The 18,595-nt window shown below is 44.7% G+C and overlaps 3 protein-coding genes and 1 long non-coding RNA gene across 4 annotated transcripts; 1 reads left to right on the top strand and 3 right to left on the bottom strand.

The window, feature by feature from the left end:
• Window positions 1-152: 152 nt before the first annotated feature.
• On the bottom strand, window positions 153-4,756 carry LOC117841662 (uncharacterized). Its single transcript, XM_034722115.2, has 7 exons — window positions 4,508-4,756; window positions 3,334-3,578; window positions 2,364-3,045; window positions 1,939-2,293; window positions 1,376-1,470; window positions 1,108-1,302; window positions 153-1,024 (listed from the first exon to the last, which is right to left on the bottom strand). The coding sequence occupies exons 1-7, from the start codon at window positions 4,685-4,687 to the stop codon at window positions 341-343; spliced, it is 2,436 nt and encodes an 811-aa protein (XP_034578006.1). The 5' UTR covers window positions 4,688-4,756; the 3' UTR covers window positions 153-340.
• A 167-nt stretch (window positions 4,757-4,923) lies between these two features.
• LOC117841669 (uncharacterized) lies at window positions 4,924-7,737 on the bottom strand. The gene is made up of 6 exons (XM_034722131.2): window positions 7,031-7,737; window positions 6,428-6,645; window positions 6,124-6,322; window positions 5,897-5,982; window positions 5,465-5,556; window positions 4,924-5,334 (listed from the first exon to the last, which is right to left on the bottom strand). Exons 1-6 carry the CDS (start codon window positions 7,100-7,102, stop codon window positions 5,087-5,089), a joined length of 915 nt encoding a protein of 304 aa, XP_034578022.1. The 5' UTR covers window positions 7,103-7,737; the 3' UTR covers window positions 4,924-5,086.
• A 2,683-nt stretch (window positions 7,738-10,420) lies between these two features.
• Window positions 10,421-12,464, top strand: LOC117841655 (uncharacterized). The gene is made up of 3 exons (XR_011896977.1): window positions 10,421-10,708; window positions 11,510-11,646; window positions 11,980-12,464. It is a non-coding gene; the product is annotated as an uncharacterized lncRNA (long non-coding RNA).
• Window positions 12,465-12,730: 266 nt separating this feature from the next.
• On the bottom strand, window positions 12,731-18,593 carry LOC117841652 (uncharacterized). Its single transcript, XM_034722102.2, has 18 exons — window positions 18,309-18,593; window positions 18,098-18,214; window positions 17,840-17,965; window positions 17,676-17,738; window positions 16,985-17,092; window positions 15,666-15,743; window positions 15,458-15,550; window positions 14,860-14,946; window positions 14,640-14,741; window positions 14,440-14,559; window positions 14,278-14,340; window positions 14,013-14,155; window positions 13,835-13,928; window positions 13,664-13,722; window positions 13,513-13,552; window positions 13,310-13,401; window positions 13,149-13,218; window positions 12,731-13,046 (listed from the first exon to the last, which is right to left on the bottom strand). The coding sequence occupies exons 1-18, from the start codon at window positions 18,522-18,524 to the stop codon at window positions 12,975-12,977; spliced, it is 1,743 nt and encodes a 580-aa protein (XP_034577993.1). The 5' UTR covers window positions 18,525-18,593; the 3' UTR covers window positions 12,731-12,974.
• Between the last annotated feature and the right edge of the window lie 2 nt (window positions 18,594-18,595).

The raw sequence follows: 18,595 nt of genomic DNA, 5'->3' as shown, positions 1-18,595 counted from the left end.
TACTCTTACTCAACACGTTTGCTTAATTGCTTCTACTGTATATATTCTACTAGTAATGTCACTCGCAAGCAGCCTCTCCCTTGGTGCCTGCGTTTTCCCACCCTTCCTTTTTTTTTCCATAGGATTCCAGAAGCTTGCACACACAAGATACATGCAACTGAAAGCACATCGGTCATCCATCTATGAATACTTGCCACCACATAGATCGGCTATCGTGGAGACGTAAATTAACGTTGCAACTTGCAAGAGTAGCAGCTACCATTCTACAAATAAAGCATACAAGTTCAGGCTGTACACCGTTTCCCAATCAATGAAACAAGCTGCCGATCCTACATCCTCACTAGCTGCTAGTCCTCTCCAAGCTGTTGGTCCTAGCATTCTCTCGCATCTTCTCCACGATATGCCTCCCTCTCTCTTCGATGGTCCGCCTCTTCTCTTCCAGCTTGTCTCCCATCCTCTTCCCGAAATCCATCATCCGAGCTCTCCTCCCACCTTTTCTCTTCGCATCCTCTCCAATGATGGATGCTGATGCCTGCGGCTGCTCCCCCACTGGTATCACGGCCCTCAGAGATGTGTACGTGGGAGACCCAACTCTGCTTTCTGAAGCATCTTCCTGGAGCTTTTCAGTGACCAGCAGTGGCCTCCTCAGCTCATCATTTTCATTGCTATGGACAGACTCACCAGCTGGACCCGGTGAAGACTGGCTGTGCAATGATGCTTCTGCCACGGGCTCTTGCTTTGCCTCGTCAATGGATGCCACTGCTTTCAGTGATTCCTCGCTCCCAGCTGATGAAATGGGTAAACTCGGCATCGGCCTTTTGCTACTACCATCATCCTTCAGGCCACCTTCCTCGGGCTGAGTCGATGCTGTAGCTGTAGCATGGCTTCTCATCTCAGTGGTCTCGTGATTTAGCCAAATAAAAGGAGCATCCTTGCGAGGGACCCAGTCATCCTTTTCTGCCAACATCCACGGCATGGAGATGCTTTCACAATTCGGAAGTACTAAGTTATCACGAAGTGAAGCCTGAACAGCGAAGAATGTCTCACAATTAGAGCAACAAAGTACCCAAGGAAGAACATGGTTAGAGCAAAAGGTGCTTTCAATACCTTGAATCTGGAGCCAATAAGTGTAGCAATATGACTGTTGGTGATTTTCCTATCCCCAACAGAAGATTCCAAGTCCCATTCTAGATCAGGCATTGACTTAAATCCATACCAAATCTGATCAGAAGGAGGGGGCTTCACATGTATCCGCAAGGTACCTCGAACAGATGAAATCCTAATTGCCAGAGAAAGTGGAACCTATAGTGGAAGGAAATGCATCATACATGTGAAATATTTCTGGTGGTACAGAGACATTATGAGGTTAACAAACCTGCGAGACATGATCAGCTATCGAATGCAATATATTTTTCCATCTTGATATATACGCTGAGGTCCATCCAGTGCTCTTCGACTGAGTTGATACATCTGTTACAAAAGCATTGTACAATTGCATTCATGATCCAAATCAAAGTTTGATGCATATGTGTTTTGCCCATTTCCTTTTTTTTCACAGCTCAGTATTTTTTAACAATGATATAATAAAGAAAGAAACGAGGACACAAATTCTGGTAGCGTGTATCTAATGTCTCTCAATGCATAAATAAATTTTAACGGTATAAAACACTGTCAACCAAAGGCCTGAAGCAGCTGTTGGACCATAAATAATAACAAGGTATACTCTAAGTCTGTACAATTAATTATACATAAGCAAAACAGGAAAACAAAATGCTCAAGATACTGAGGATAAGAATTGATACAAATGTTTGGCAGAAAATAAATGATATGAACTTATCTTTATTGCTTAATAATCATTGAATCACTTCATGCATAAGAACAAATAATGATTCCAATAGACATTTTAAACAGGGAAAGACATACGAAATTAAAAGAGACCTGCTTCGTCTTTTTCCCCAGCCAAAGAAGATGATGTATGTGAACCTTTCAATTGGTTACCATACTGTTCAATACTTTCAAGAAGATCAGAATCAACTTCTCCATCAGCATCTGCTCCAAAATTACTTTTCATAATGTCCTTTTGCAACTCTGGTTCCTGAACCTCAAGCCTTGTTTCAATGTGCAGCAGTATTCCACTTGAATACTCAAAGTCAACCTCAAAGGCCCACAACTCATTCAGATCCAGCGGAAGGACTCTCATTGCATGTACATAAGGTGGAAGTTCCCCAAGGCTGAAGTCAGTAAGTGTAATTTCACCCACATAAGATGGGGTCCTCATATTTGACAAAGTCCTCTAACCAAACAAAAGACAATCAGTAGAAGTTACAGAGATGAGTGGATTGAAATTGAGCATTATATCTAACCTGAATGCGTGCTTTGATAGCCTTGTTTATCTCATCACTCATTTTAGCATCAAAAAACAATCGCGATGATAGGAGATTCCAACAAAGTGTACCTTCATCAGCAACTCGATCATCTGCATTCACATCAGGCGAAGCTGGAAGCTGTCCATTGTGATTCAATGCAGCAGCTGGGGCAGTTGCTTTCACCGTATCTTGCACCGAACTGCTGCCGAGCTTGTCCTCTTGTGGACCTATTAATGCTTCAATAAACGGTGCACCCTGATAGCTGCGCAATTTATCAAGTATCTTTTTCTCTCCCTGCACTGATGATCCTGAACTTGTTTTGCCCTCTAATGGAGCCTTTGCAGATGCCTTCTTTGCCAACTTCTTGAGGAATAGACGGACTTTTGAAGATCCATCAGTCTTTGATGTCCTGTCCGTAACCTCATGGTCCTCACCAGAGAGTACTGGGGGCTTTAGGAAACATGGGTATTCAGAATTCAGCAATGATATGTAATAAAGGAACTCCGCACTCAGGTTGGCATGCCAATTTAACTTTTCCTTGTCAGCAGTGGCTGCAACACGAAGTGCTTTACACCATGATTCCTTCTCCCAGGAAGTGTCAGTATAAAGATAGCAGACCTTGCTTCCATTATAAATCTCAGAGTCCTTGCTTTCTAATTTTATTGGATACCTTTTAGCCCTGACAGTTAGAAACAGCAGTACAGTTACATCGAGAGTCAAGTATAAAAGTCGATGATCACTGTTCAACCCCTAAAGTAGCTAAGGCACAGAAAGTTGCTTGACAAGCACTCTTAACTACCTTGAAAAATGAATTTCACTTCTACAGAAGTTCCTTCAAGAAACGTACTTAACCTTTACCTGATTGCAAGATATACGTATCCCAACCAACGTTTTCAATGTCCTTATTACTTAAATATAATTCTGAACTGTATTTGATAATTAACAATGCATGGCCAATTCAACTAACCATTTTCGTGAGGGCATACTCGATGCAGAAACTGCAAGGACTGTGCAATTCAGAAGCTCAATGGTTGCCTGGGAACCATCAGGACCAGACAAGCACAGCGAGTGTCCCTTGATTTTAGCCATCTTCTTTGCAGGGAAAACCTCGGCAATATTCTTTTTGTCTTTCGTCTCTTTGGGACCTCCAACTGATAGGCGCTCATTACTAACTTTTGGTATTTTTTCTGGCTCCAGTATCCACAGAGAACCCTGAAAACGTATAGCACTTGGGTTAAAAGATTTTTCCCAAATCAAAATTACAGGATACAAAATACATGCCAATAGCTCAGATTTCCCGTCATCAATTAGTAATGTAATGTACTCGACACTATGCTGAAGCAACTCGATGAGGTGTGAACTGCAGATTTATTTAAGATATTAATGTGAAATTGTGAGTACTTCACATTACTGTTAACGTATTCGGACAGGATTGTTTTGTCCTCTCCCTTTCCAATCTATGTATGTGAGCATATACTGATCTTTATTAGTCCATTATAATACTGTTGCAGCTGTGTCTTACCACTAAATTTACCTGAGTGCTACGCCAATGAGCTAGGCATGCCAAAGTATAGAATGACAATGAACAGCTGAGGGCATAACAGGTCAACAAATGTGTCATGTATGAAGACAAATGAGCTATTCTCATCTATGAATAATGTTGTTTACACAGCTATCATCAGTGGCTTTGCAGTGTACTACTGGCTAATGAACACCGAATGTGTAAATCAAGCAAATGGGGTGACATACCACAAGCACTGGTATTAGCACCTCTAGTACAGCAACCAAAAGGTGAGATCTAGCCACAGAATCACAAACGCTTTTTGCAATTGAACGAGCTACCCGGGGAGAAGTGACACGAATTCACAGTGAGTGGAGGATCCTCCCATCCAACGGAAGTGAAAGAAAGGAAGCTAGCTAGCTACCGGAGTTACAAACAAATACACGCTCCATCAGGGAAGGTTCTCGAGTCATTTGTCGCAGGCAGCAAAAGTGGGGGAGGGGAGGCGATCGGTCGGTCCTGCAGAGGCAGTTACTCTACTCTACTCCCATGGCGGTGGGTGCCCTAAGAAGGAAGGCGAGCGAATCGAATCGAATCGAATCGAAGTGGAAGCAAAGGTTGGCGGAGCAAGCAGAGGCACCTTCTTCTCGTAGTAGGGGAACGGGCGTTCCCCGGGCAGTTCCAGTTCGTCGGCGGCCGGCTCCTCCGCCGCTGCCTGCCTGCGGCGGAGGCGGCGAACTAGGGTGAGGGCCGCGGCCGCCTCGAGCGCGGCCAGCGCCAGGGCCCCCAGGAGGAAACCTAGCAGGAAGGCGAGCGCCATGGCCGCGCCGGCGACGTGGACCTGGTTGTAATTCGAGTTTTCCGGCCTGGGACTGCTGGGAAGGACCGGAGTGCAAAAACTGGGGGCGTTTAGTGCGCGTGGACGGCGATGACGTGTGGGCCCGGGTATGGTGTTGGGCCTAGGCCCACTTGACTCATTGCTTTGCTTCAGGGAACGGCATTGAATTTTGTTTTGTTTTTTCTTTGCATTTTTTGATCGATTAAAAACACATTCCATTCCATGGAGCTAGTGAGCTGGACTTGAATAATGTTTTAAAAAAACAGTTGGATATGCGAATGAGCCAGTGTAGGAGGGAACCTAGCTTCCTGTTTCTTGGTAGCAAGAGCTTCCTGTTTCTTGTGAACCAACTCATGTGTTACGGGCAGCAGTCTAGTATAGTTACAATCTGATGGTGTGAGATGTGAAGAAGTTGAAGTCAGGATGGTGTGCTCCGACTTGCTTCACCCACGAAGATGCCGCCCCGTACAGATCATCGGACAACCTGCTGTCTGATGATCCTGCAGGCTGCGTCCAAAGCTTCCCTTCCATCCTGTACGTGGCCAGCCCGAACGGCCAAAGACCCACGCTCCTCGCCGCCCTTCTGCTGCTTACTGCACCGTCATCGTCCTTGCATTGCACAATCTTGTCTGCAGGCAGTCATTATTTTCGCTCATTCATTCCGTACACACGCAGATGCAGATAACAAGATGCTTTGATGCAAAATGTTGCTCTGAATTATTCGAGGTCAACAATTCAGAGTGGGTGGCACATCTGTACCTTGAAACACCGACGAGATAGAATGGTAGGTCAGAAAGCATGCGCAGGTCCCCTTCAGGTTTCCATGATATGGGATATGATAAATAGGATACCTGATTATGGATAAGACAAAGCCAAAGTGAATATCTTGACTAGCTGGTTATAGGAAAAAAAGGGAAATCCAAATGGACAACTATACTCAAGGGATAAAGCTCTTAAAGGTGACTATATCTCTGTAGCTTCATGTTGCTTGGATTCTCTCTCTCTCTCTCTTTTTTTGAGGTAATGGATTCTCTTGTTTCGTCAAAGAGGATACTGTTTAGCCATAATCAAAGGCAATTACATCCTGTCTTTTTTATCCTACAACTAACTACAAGTGCAGTGTAATGCCTTAAAGAGGTAAAAAAAACATGGCTAATACAAAGAAGTGAAATTTGGTGTAAAACCAAGTACCATGCTACGGATAGCCAGCTGCAAGGTGACAATTCTGCACTCCTGAGCGACGTCAAGTAGGGGTAATCTTGAGCCAGCTCTGCCACCTGGTTACCAGCAACACAACAGTTCAAATTTACCTTTCAATGCAAATAAATATTTTACTAGAGTTGTGTGCTGCTAATATTGGCTACCCAACTCCAAAGCTGAAGCAATTTAACATCCCAACATTATGCTAGGAAAAATACCTTGTCGGCGAGCGGAATCCTCTCATAGGGTGGATCCCATTCACTGTACTGGAAATTCAAGTATCCACCTTGCTTTGCAGGAACAGAATCCAAGTCTTGGTGGGGGCATGAATCATCTGATGCAGCATCCCAAGACCTACAAAGCTTCTCAGCAGTGCTATCATCACTCCAAGAATCAGTCTCATCACTTCCCATGCTTCTGTGTGGTTTCATTAATTCAAGGGACAGCGAAAATGGTCAGTTTCCCAGCAGGGAACAATCTTGTTTGCAACTAATCAAAACTAGTAAGTAGTTAGGCACATACCTGGGAACAGCAAATGTCTTGCTGGTGTATATCTGAATAGCCGATAAGTAGGGAACAAAATGCTGGGTGATGAACTTGCCATGTTCGAGACGGACGGGAACACTGAGCCCGTATGCGCTGCTCTCAGAATAATGCTCCCATAGATCCTCAAGGGTGAAGTAGTCCACCACATCTTTCTTGTCCAGTTGCCAAACATCGTTTGGTCCTTGGAAACATTCCTTGTAAGAGCAGAAGGAAAACCAAAGAATTATTGGCATTGCTCAGAGCAGGGCCTGGTGCAGGTAACAGCAGAAAACTTTTGACAAGAGTAGAATGCTAGTACTATCAATCGCTACAGAGTATCATATCATTAAGTGCGAATGTCACAATCATGCTACAGGAATAAAATGTTCTATTCTGTTCCTACCTATTGCTGTCCAATTTTTGCTGAATCAGGAGGTAGACCAGCCTTCAGTCAGATAGTAGTACTGATTGCAAGAAAATTCAGACTTCACCTTTTTTTTATAAAAAAAAATATCAGACTACACTAAGGCATTTACAACTTACTGAATCATGGACTACAAATACAAGGTTGATGCCAACATTTGCAGAGTGAGGTCTCACCATGGGAGCCGACCGCCATGGCAACTGTGGAGTGGCAGCCTCCAGGAAGGCCTCAAGATTGGTGGTCACCATCCTTCCTCCCTCTCCAAGCCCAAGAACGAACAGTTCTGTTCTGCTGTCACCTCCAAGAAGCACCCAATGCAACACGGCGATGACTGACTGCCGCCTATATAAGCTTTGCTGCCACTAGAGATAACCAAATAGGCGAGGCGGCCGCAGAGGAAGAAGATGAAGCAAGAACCTCATCCACAGCATTGAATGCAAACCATGCACAGATATCAGCGCTAGTGTAGTGTGGTGGTCTTCAATGGCCACTAAAGACGATAGAGCAGAATCGAGTTGGATACTGTGTCTGCAGGAGACGGCATCAGGAGATGAATGCAGTGGTCCCTCGATGGAGGTTCTACTCCTGTTCTTCCTGGCCTTTCGTTAATCTGCCGCTGCATCCAGTGATAGCTGGTGCGTGTGTGTTTATGGACTGGCCGTTGAGAAATGGCTGGCAGGTCTGGTCGAGAGGTTAGGGGTGGTGGAACAGGGAAGGAAGGGTGCCTTAGCCTTTTGGTTCTTTCTTGTGGGCCCGCCGTTGAATAATGGAGACTCCTGGCTGGCTCCATAAGAAGAGAAGAAGATTTGGGAGTAGTGGTGGAGAGCCAAAACGGACTTGCTCCACACATTCTACTACATAGTCACCAACAACTATAAGAGAAAGAAAGAAATTACTTAATCTCGCAATCAAGTAGAGGAGTACTGTAAAGAAGAAGAAGAAAAGAAATATGTCAGCAAAGACCATGTGTAAAGCATACTAGCAGGAGTAGAAACTAGAAACCTCATACTCTATGGTTGCCTTAACCTGAATACTAAAATCACACCATGATTTTAGATACGCAATGCAGCAAAATAAGTTGGGTGGTGGAATTCATATATAGTTGCATAATGTGACTTTCTCGAAAAGAAAATTAAAGGATGAAATAAATGTCTTTTTCTTTCTGTTTCGTGCACCATTATATTTGCTCACTGCAAGGAGTGGAGGAGCAGATAGGATAGGAACAAAGGAAAGCGCGATGCGATGGACCTGCAGTGGCTTGAGGGCAAGAGCAGGGCGCGCGCACACATACGCGTCAGTCAGAGTCCGCGTGTCCTGCTTCTGGACCTGCCCCGTGCCCCTGCTGATGAACTTTGCCTTGCATTTGCATCCTTTCATTCATTCACCGGCGGCGTACAGATCGATGCAGCCTGCCACCAACTGTCTGAAAAAGGTTGACTTTAATTTGAAGACCTGCATCACCTTCTTAATTTTTAGGAGTCGTTTGGATGCAATGTCAACTTGATATGTTAATGCTGCCTTTCTTCCGGGAGGGTTAAAGTCAGTCACACAAACAATCTATGCCGTAATCAAGAGATGGTACTTTCACTCCTCAAGTTACTCCTAGTCTCCTAGTATGCTGTATGTACTACTATAGTCTGAACTTACATGCATCAGAATGGAGATCACCTGCGGAGTTCAATTACTCGCAAGATTATAGCTTGCATGCATGATACAGAGGTTAGTAGGTAGTAAAGGACATAGCAGTAGTGCATGCAGCTGCTAGTAAAATGACAAATGACCATGCGACATATCTAGCTGCACTGGTACATATGCATAAGGCAGAGGAGAAATAAAGAACAGCATCCATCCTATGACTCAAGACTCATCCATCCGCAGCAAGTCAAAGTTTCAAACTTGAGTTGACAGATTTTTGTTCGGGGAAAAAAACTGCCAGATTTTCATATGAGTCATTTTTTAGGTCTATTATTCCCCACCAGCTCCTCAAGATAGACCTATGAATATTCTTCAGATCTTGGTGTTGATGATTCTTGCCTCCACGCATATTGTAAAATGCGGAAAAAGTGGAATTCCGTGACCTTGGTGATGCAGCTACTATTTATGTTCAGAGTTGAAGACGCTAGAAGAGTTCCAACCTTCCTATCCACTTCTGAATACATGACTCTGGACAGCATCTACTGATATTAACAGTGACTGAAAGATCATGATGGCACACATTATGGAATAAAACCAGATGATCCGTGCCTCAGGGGGCTGGTCGCTGACCTATATATGCATTGATCAAACAAAAATGAGAAGGTAGGTCCAAGACTGACAAAAGGCTCAAGATCCTCAACCAGGCCTAATACTAGTAGATTACTACTACTACGCTAGGAAACATCAGGACACACAGATTGACTAGTGGCCTAGCTAGCGTCATCATTCAACAAAGAGTAGTAACTACTCAACAGAAAGTGGAAAAATGGATGTAGCTAGATATGAGATAAGAAGATGGATGACAGAGACATAAAAAGGCAACACGTCAAGCAGCATGTACAAGAATGATTTGAGCGAAAGAATCTGGAGGAAAAAAAGGATAGGGAATGGATAAAAGAGTGCGCATACAGGTGATGCAGATCCCAATGCAGAATGGGCCTAATAACAACGATCACAAACGAGGAAGAAGGAAAGGGGAAAGCTCATCAAAGTGGGGCCTAGCCCACTACTGTTTTTCCACTTTCCGGTTATACATGATCGATCATGGCATTCAAATGTTGTTCGTGTTCAAATGTTTATAAAGAGATTATAAGACACACACAGACCGGCATCGAGGAGTAGATGGTTTCACTTCATTTCATACAACAATGTCCGATTCCATGCATCATAATTAATTGCTATGACCAGCTAAAATGGCACATCCCGTCCTGAAGGAAGGAGTGGGATTCCAGCCTAGGGCAACCACCATACACGGACAGGCGAGGTAGGATTCCTCCTGCTGCTAGAGATTGACTAGCACTAGGATCTCCTTTGGTTCTCCGCTCGATTCCGATTCGGCTGTGCGCCTGTGCCTGGCGGGCATAGAGAGTCCCGATCCAGCGCGCGTTCCTTCCGTGTTCTGCCATATCTCCGTCCCGATCCCGAATTCCGTGCCGGAGCCGGAGCCGAAGCGGAATCTACGGTAGAATATATATAACCAGCCGAATAGAGAGGAGAAGATCACAAATCACACACAACCCTAGCATAGCCAGCCTTTCTTCGTCGATTCGATTCGATCTCTCTCTCTCTCTCTAACATTAATCGCCAGGCCAGGAAAGAAGACGAACAAGATCCAATCCATTGTTGGTGGGCATGGCAATGGCAATGGCAGGAGCAGCGTTCCTTCGATCTGTCGCTGCCAAGACGGCGGCCCGCGCACCGCCTCGCCTTCCATCTGCACTGGAGGAGCGCCTCCAACACCATGGCCTCCTCCTTCCAACGAGCTCCAATCGCCTCTGGCTTTCTAGATTCTATACATCTACTGGTTCCACGGGGCCAACCAACCGCACGGTATGCCGCCGCTCCTCTTTCTTTCTTTCTTATGAGGGCCTTCATCAGAGCAATAGCAGCCCAGGTCCAGTGACAGCAAGTCAATTGGCCCAGGACCGCACCCGGGGAAGCCAACAAACCCATCCTTAAAACCCTTCACCCCCTCAACGCCAATTCTTCGAGAGCAGTTGCCGTCGCCATTACCATTTCCAGAGGCGCCCGACAGCGCGTCGCCCACTGCCTCCCGCGCGGCGTCGGCGGCTTCCATGGCGCCTCGCGTTCTCACCTCCCGCATCCTCCGCAGCGCGAGCAGCAGCATCCGCCGCGCCAGCAATGTACCTATGAGTAAGGTACGTTTCGATCGGATCGGCTAGGGTTTTGGGTTCCGGGGTCGGCTAGATTTTTGGGTTCCGGGGCGTTCCGCTTCGATCGGCTCAACTGCGATTTCGATTTGTGATTTCGAGTTCTAGTGGAAGGAGGTTGCAGGGCCTTCCGCTTCGATCGGGCTCACCTGCGATTTGGATTTGTGATTTCGAGTTGTAGTGGAAGGTGGTGGAAGTAGGGATGCAAACGGCGCGGGCCAAGCCGCTAACCCGCTGGGTCGACCCACGCCGCAAGCCTGCGTAGACCTGCAAATCCGTCCGCAAGAGTCGAGCGGCTCGTACGTGCAGCCCAACGGCGCCGCAGCGACCCGCAAGGGGAGAGGGATGCGAAGGCCGAAGGGAAAGGGAGGAATACCGATTGTTGGCGCCGCTCGGCTTCAGGGTGGGGCGATCTGTGCGCGACCGACGTGGGCTTGTGATTTTTCGGGTGGAAGGAGGTTGAGGTGAAGCTCGGTAGTGGAAGTGGAAGGGGTGGAAGGACGTGGATGGTCGGTAGTGTGTTAGCAATCTCAAATCACTTCTCCATTAACAAGCACCAAACAGTCCGATACAGCTGAGATGTGATTTGGGGAAAAGTAGCAAGCAGGGGATCATCACCTGCAGATGCAATTGAATTTGGCACCATGATATGTGCAGCCACGGCGTCGTGTACCTGCCAAGGAGTCCAATTTGTCCTTGCAAATCTCTTGTCATTTCTTGCTTTGTTTGAATTTTTTGCAGTAAGGAATTTGAAACAGAATGAATCAGATATTTATTTCCATAATACAGGTAGAGTCAAGGCCTCTCAGCTCATACACTAAGAACAAATCTGGTGTTTGGATTCCAACATCCATGGTGCCGAAGAAAAGCTGGTTTGAGGAAGCCTGTAGTTTCGTGAAGAAGAAGTGGAATGGGATAGACCAAAGGTACGACACTATCCTTGTGATAAACGGCGCGGTTCATTATTTATGCTAGCATCCTTGTCGCACTGCAATGTTAGAAAGTATAATCAAGCTCTAAATTTAGGAATGTTGCTATAACTTAGGTATGTAAATTTTACCATTTCTTTAAACTAATCGAGTAAGTTTGGTGAGCCATTGCCAGCTCCATCCTTTCTTAGATTGTCCAAATCTTTTTGGTTAGGTGGTCTTGAACGTTCAAATTTGCTGCAATTATTAAACAAGCTAATTAAATCTGTGCAACATCACTGTCTTGCTTACTCCATATGGAATTTGACTCATGTTTAATTGTGACTGCAGAGTGCGGTTTTTGGTAGTCGAGTTCTTTACTAAGTCTGCTCTCTACACCGTCTCGGGTGGCGGTGGCATGTATCTGATGAAAGCAACTTTAGACAGACTTGAAAAATACTGTTCCCAAACTTCAAGTTTTCACGTCACCTTCCACCAGTCTCTCGTGGCAACCGGAGGAGGAGCCGGAGCCTACCAAGCTGACCCCACAACCCTCATACTCAACCATAGAAAAGAAAATTAAAGGATGAATGAGATAAAAATGCCTTTTTTTTCTTTTCTCTTTCGTGCACCATTATATATTTGCTCACTGCAAGGAGTGGAGGAGCAGATAGCTAGGAACAAAAGGGAAGCGCGATGCCGATGGACCTGCAGTGGCTTGAGGGCAAGCAAGAGCTAGCAGGGCGCGCGCGCGCGTCAGTCAGAGTCCGCGTGTCCTGCTTCTGGACCTGCCACGTGCCCCCCCTGCTGATGAACTTTGCCTGGCATTTGCATCCTTTCAATTCGGTCATTTACAGCCCGGCCACCAACTGTCTGGAAAAGGGTTGGCTTTCATTTGGAGACCTGCAAGAAAAAGGAGCAGATGCTTAATTTTTAGGAGCCGTTCGCATGCAATGTCAACGCCTTTCTTCCGGGAGGGTTAAAGTCACTCACGCAAACAATCCAAAATGGCACATCCCGTCCTGAAGGAAGGAGTGGGATTCCAGCCACAACACGGACAGGCGAGGTGAGCTCATCACTCCAACATGGAATCCGCAGCAAAGACGGAAATAGCTCTCCTCTAGTCGACAACATGCTCTTCAGCGCACAGGTATATACAAACACAGCATCATCCGGCGAAACAAGCATTCATCCATGCACGCACGCATATACATCTAAAACATCTAAGGCGCGGACGGTAAAAACTTATTTTCTTTGCATCTATAGATGATGAAGGCAGGCAAACAGGCATCTCTTCTCGCCATGGTCTCGACGAGCGACGTCTGCCGACGTCGAGCTCTTCACCCCTAGAACTTGAATTCCTTCTTCTTCGATTTCCCATCCTTCTCCTGCTGCTTTCTCTTCCTCTTGCTTGCGTTCTGTGCAAACCAAACCACCCCGATCATCATTCGTTCGGCTTCCACATCTTTGCTAATATTTTTATTCTCTTGTTAAACCAGGACCGTGCCAGAAACGCGTACCTCGGCCACCATGTCACTGAAGTCTTCCTTCTGATTCCGCAGCTTCTCCTCCTCTCGTGCTTCTTCATACCTGTTTTGCGATTCAGAAAAAATATGTTAGCACTTATGCTCGCATCAACAGATATCGTGCCAAACACCCTTATGCAGGTCATATATCTTACTTGGCCGCCAATACGTCATCCATAACCTCCAATTCCTCAGGTTGTATGGTGACATCCACCTTATCAGACTTCTGGTTTTTGAGAAGATCAACCTGCAAAACACAACCATAGCAAGACCTCAGTCACCCTGACTCACTGGACCATACAGACAAACAAGCTACTACTACATGTAAACATAGTGTGCAAGGGACTACGGAGCTCACCCTTTTGGGAGCAGCTTTGTCTTGTGCCCCGAGCACATACCTGCGATGCCACAAAAATACAAAATGAGACCCATGCATGCTAGAGCTACAACAAAACAACAAAAAATACTAGTCACTGGCATCTCTCAGGATCAGTGAGTGTGTCACGTACGTGTGGCTTGATCCGTACAGTGTCCCAGGGGCGATTCTTTCCTCTTTCTGCTCAAGAACCTTCAGATACAAACAATAAAAATGTTGGTCATCAATTGCAACAACCAAACTAAAACTTTCACATGAATAGATTAGCCTCAAACACTACAAAAAAACACAGGCATGCCCTCACCTGGTATAGCTGCTTCTCTGTTTGTCTTTCGGGTTCTTTCCTCTGAAGCTTCCGAAGATCGATAACATCAGGTGTTTCCACGCCAGTGGGAGTGCTATTCAAAATGAAGCATCAAGGCCTAGTTCTATATCCCTAAGAAAACTAACTAAATCAATCAAAGAAAGTAATATGCGAGCACCTTGAAATGGTGTCAACAGATTGCATGCCCTCTTCCATGTCTTCGTCTTCCATCGGCTCTTCCTCTTCCTCTTCCTCCTCTTCCTCCTCCTCCTCTTCCTCCTCTAAGTCTCCCCAGTGCTTGCTACGGTCAACAGGCTCCTCCTACGATGCAACACAATAGTCAGCTATGCCAACATGGAAAGAGTACACAAAAATCCTAGAAATTCGTACACATAAATCCTAGAGATTCGGCTCAAGGAAGAAACTGTGCCAATTAAACATACATCATAATTCGGTTCATCCTGCTGTAGGACTCCAAAAACATCTCCGTACAAGGGGCGCCCATGCTGCCATAGATTAGATAACATGAGAATATGTTAAGTTCACTGAGGAAAATATTTTTACTAAATCAGAGCCGGGAGGGGAAAAATTGGCAATTAGCATACCTCATCAACAGGAGGTTTTCCCCATTCTCCAGGTCGATATCCAAAACTTGCACCAGGAGGAATTGGAGCATTGAGGCCAGGAATCTTCAGCTGAGGATAGGAAGGTGGTGGGCCATATCTCTGCAAAAATTATATGATGTCAATATGCTAACAAAGGGATTTATCAACCAGAGGACTAGCTGCATGAAAATTCCTTTTACCTGCATGTTTATAAGCCATGGAGGTGGCGCACCATCAGGCATACCAAGAGCTTCTTTAAGTTCTCGGGATAGAACACCGGGCTTCATTTCCCTAAGTTTGACCTGCCATGTGTTATGCACACACGTTAGCATTGTGCCCAGTGAGCCATATGTGAAGAGCACCTGGGCCTCATGAACAATTACAAAGAATCTCATTTCCAAAATAGAAACTGTTAACTACCTCAAACTCCTTTCCTTCATAATACAGGTCACCATGACTAGTCAATTTTGGCTTCGTTTGATATTTGAAGAAAGCGTCATGTAAAACCTGCCCGCAACAAATCATGCCAGGAGTTAAAAGGTTGGAACTGAGCCTGAACATATGTGACAAATACACCCTACCATATCAGTATGCTTCAATATCACTTTTAGTAGCCTAAATGTTGGAATAACGAGCCAAAGTACAAACAGGTTTTAAGCAAGACACAGTAAAATCAAGAAAATTGAATGTACGAGATAAATAATAAAACCAAATATATGAGGCAAATACATCCAATTATATCCATACAACTACATATCAATTATCAACGCTGCTATCACAATTAATATCCTATTAGAGACAGCAAGCAAGTGGAGTAACTAAAAAGATGCACAGATATTAAGTTTGCAAGACAAATTAAGTCAATAAAACACTTTCTATGCTATAGAATACACTCTCTCAGAGAGAAGCAGGGGACGGCAATTTTATAAGAATAGTGATATGAAAAACTTAAATTGTATGTTGCCTTCTAGGACAAATTTGAATACCTTCACTAGGATAAAATTTTGAACAAACTGACCTGATAATCTATATCCATCTTTCCCATTTTGGGCTGCATACGCTCTCGCTGCTTCTGCTTTAGTTTTTTGCTGTCCTCCTTCTCGATATATGCCTGAAACAGTAATGAGACACCTATGTTTGTAAAATTGAAAAGAAAAATTCAAACAACTCATAACTCCTCTACCATGTGTCACAATAAAGTACTAGAAGTCAAGATCTTAATTTACCTGTCTTATTTTTTCTATTCCAGTAGCTGCAATGAAGTCAGGGAGTTGGAAAGGTTGTTTCTCAATACCTCTCTTCCCCTGAAAGAAATAACATGATGACGTAAAATCTGAAATGTGAAAAATGAACTCAGAAAACATAAATGTTATGGCACTGCTCAGTTCAACATAGAATTCAAAACCATATACTAAAAAGGAAAGAACAATATCTGCAATGACTTGAGTCAGGCTTGTGCGCACAAGTTACAAAGGAATGTCAAAGGCCATAGATCCTAGCAAAACCCATAATCTCAGCGATGCCTCACCTAAATTAACTAGATTAAACACACTAAAATCCATACTATAGAAACCACTCAAGTACAGTATCACCAAGCTCTTGCTCCAAGGTTGTTACATCATCCCTGCAAAGAATTTACATATCTCAATATCTGTATAAGAGGGGTGAAACCTTATTGACATTATGTTCTCCCACCCCTTCCACTCCCAATCATTCTGTAACTAATTCAGAGAAGGATGGCATATTTATTAGCTAGTATTAATTAACTGATATACTTCTCCACTTTTCCAACTGAATATTCGAGCAGAAAGATAAGCTCGATCTGCAAGTACTTCTATTTAGATACTAAACTGTGCTGCTTTATTTAGTTTGCAAAGTCACTTTTTGAAGGAGCACAGAAGCACAGCTATAAATTAATTGAGCAACATAACTGTGGCGGAACCACCAAAATTAACCTGGTTAAAGTGTACTTAACACCGCCTCACATGCAGGCAGACACTTTAATCAAGTTAAAGTGGTAGTCCATCGGGTTTCACCCGATAAACCACTCGTTCAGGATCGAAGTTAAGCATACTCACACGAAGGCGAGTTCCACTCAAAACTAGCAAAGGTTCAAATAAGCAAAGTTGCTTATTTTGAAAAGTTCTACAACTTTTGTATTGGCAAAAGGTGAAGTTGTTATATAAAATTTGAATTTATTAACTGCCCCCAATTTAAGCCTTTTTAATGCATTTTCACCAAATTAAGTGTTTGAACTTCCAATTCAATTTGGTCTTTTGGGGTTTTTGAGATGTTTGCTACCATTCAAACCTGGTTTGGGTATTTTTCATATTTAGCCTTTGTATTGACTTGGTTTGGTTCAATTTGGCCTTTAATTGCGAGGTTTGCTGTGCTTGAGTGAGTTTGCACTTAATCAAGGACAAGATTTGAAATCTAAGTGCTAAGTTCAAACCCTTAAACACTCTAATTAGGCTTTTAAGAGACTAACCAAAACCAGGGATGTTACAATAACATGATCCATATTCAGGGCAGATAAACCACAAACCTGCAGGAATTTCCTCTTCTGACACCAGTGCCTTGGGACGGGTACTGTGTTCCTGTAGGACTTCAGATAGACAAGTAACTTGGGATCTGATGCAGTCGCATCCCATACCTAGCAACACGAGCACAGTTGTATCAAACGACACCCATCCATAAACAATCTTACAGTCATAACATAAAGAGTTAGAATAAATGCACAAAATTGTTTAACGTGCTCTTCAGTTTAATATTGCAACCTTGGCCTGCAGAGGTGTGTGCGAATCAGTGCATGCCATCGTAGCTTTTTTTTAAGAGTGAAAATAAAATGCCAACAAACGTGTCTAGCAATGTACCCAAACCACAACAGTGCAAGATGGGTTGTAGCAACATATTATTAAACAAGTAAAACAGAAAGGTTTTTATAATGTGCCACACAAACTTAGCATGCAATACTAGGGACAAAGAACAAAAATGTGGATAAAATTGCATGCCAGAAATTGGAAAGAATTTTTCATTAGCAGTTTTAGTTGGACTGAATCATCTAACGATGGAAGGTAATAGTACATCATTGGACACGTCTCTGGATTCAAGGCAGGTTTTGGCACAATGAAACGCTAGATGGACAAATACTGGAGGAAGCAGAGGAATCAAATTCAATCAAGTATAGACATTAAACTTCCCAGATGAATAGATAACTATAATACGAGACACCTTACCTCAACCACGTCTGGCCTGGCACATATCTGTTTCAACTCTGCAATTTTCATCCTCCGCTGCAGCTGGAAAAGCACAAACCAAATTTTTTTTTAAGGTAATAAATACATAAAATAATCCCTCGTAAGATGTCATCAATAAACAGGCAGTGATTGGATGAACAAACTTTCTTCTGCTTGTTGGATACACCCCCATCCTTCTTTTGCTGGGCCTCCTGAGCATCGTCGTCCGAGTCAGACTCATCCCCCTTCTTCGCTGCATCAGTGCCAGCCTCATCCTTCTTCTCACCGTCCTATCAGCAAAACAGGAAACCAACAATCAAATCACACCAGAGCAGCGAGAGTACTAAATCCAGTGCAGGCAGCTGTCTCCAATCCCTTTACTTGGAGTTAGTAAAAATGGTGAGTGCTGGACACGGTGATACCTCGGTGTCAGCAGGAGAGTCCTTGAAGGTGAACTTGTCGAAGATGTCCTTGAAGTCGGCGAGGAGAGCGTCGTCAAGCTCGGCCTTCTCTGGCACGTACTCCACCTCCACCTCAACCTGTGGCGAAACCAAACACCAGGTGGTTAGGTCAGGCCAAAACCATCTGCAACCTAAACCCTACGGCTCCATGCTGCTACGAAGCGCATCGTACCTGGGGTTTCGGATCGGCGTTATCCTTGGCGCTGTCCGGCGCAGCCTCCTCGTCGGTCTCCGCATCTGCTGCGTTAGACGCTGCCTTGTTCTTCTTCTGCTTGCGGCGTCGGCGGCGGCGGTCGCTCTCGCGGGACTTCTTCCGGTCCTGCGCGGAGGATCCGTTGGGGTGGTCGGAGGTAGGGTTGGGGGCGGGATCCACCTCAGCGGCGGCCATGGCGGTCGGCGGTGGTGGTAGGAACGAAGAGGATTACGGTGCGGCCAGGACGCAGGAAGAAGGCTGAGGAG

This window comes from Setaria viridis, chromosome 1 (genome assembly GCF_005286985.2).
Source record: "Setaria viridis chromosome 1, Setaria_viridis_v4.0, whole genome shotgun sequence".
In the NCBI taxonomy this organism is placed as follows: domain Eukaryota; kingdom Viridiplantae; phylum Streptophyta; class Magnoliopsida; order Poales; family Poaceae; genus Setaria; species Setaria viridis.
Note: the sequence above shows the minus strand (reverse complement) of the source record. Positions and strands in the feature narration are given on the sequence as shown.

What these genes read in the sequence shown, in the direction of transcription:
- LOC117841662 (XM_034722115.2), bottom strand. Translation starts at nt 4,687, where the DNA reads ATGGCGCTCGCCTTCCTGCTAGGTTTCCTCCTGGGGGCCCTGGCGCTG. An exon ending in TCCCCTACTACGAGAAGAAG is followed by an intron (nt 3,579 to 4,507) that starts GTGCCTCTGCTT and finishes ATACGTTTTCAG; the next exon opens with GGTTCTCTGTGGATACTGGA. An exon ending in TGGGGAAAAAGACGAAGCAG is followed by an intron (nt 1,471 to 1,938) that starts GTCTCTTTTAAT and finishes CTTTTGTAACAG; the next exon opens with ATGTATCAACTCAGTCGAAG.
- LOC117841652 (XM_034722102.2), bottom strand. Translation starts at nt 18,524, where the DNA reads ATGGCCGCCGCTGAGGTGGATCCCGCCCCCAACCCTACCTCCGACCAC. An exon ending in ACGCCGATCCGAAACCCCAG is followed by an intron (nt 18,215 to 18,308) that starts GTACGATGCGCT and finishes GTTTCGCCACAG; the next exon opens with GTTGAGGTGGAGGTGGAGTA. An exon ending in ACTCTCCTGCTGACACCGAG is followed by an intron (nt 17,966 to 18,097) that starts GTATCACCGTGT and finishes TTTTGCTGATAG; the next exon opens with GACGGTGAGAAGAAGGATGA.
- LOC117841669 (XM_034722131.2), bottom strand. Translation starts at nt 7,102, where the DNA reads ATGGTGACCACCAATCTTGAGGCCTTCCTGGAGGCTGCCACTCCACAG. An exon ending in CATGGCGGTCGGCTCCCATG is followed by an intron (nt 6,646 to 7,030) that starts GTGAGACCTCAC and finishes TGCTCTTACAAG; the next exon opens with GAATGTTTCCAAGGACCAAA. An exon ending in TATCTCGTCGGTGTTTCAAG is followed by an intron (nt 5,335 to 5,464) that starts GTACAGATGTGC and finishes GACTGCCTGCAG; the next exon opens with ACAAGATTGTGCAATGCAAG.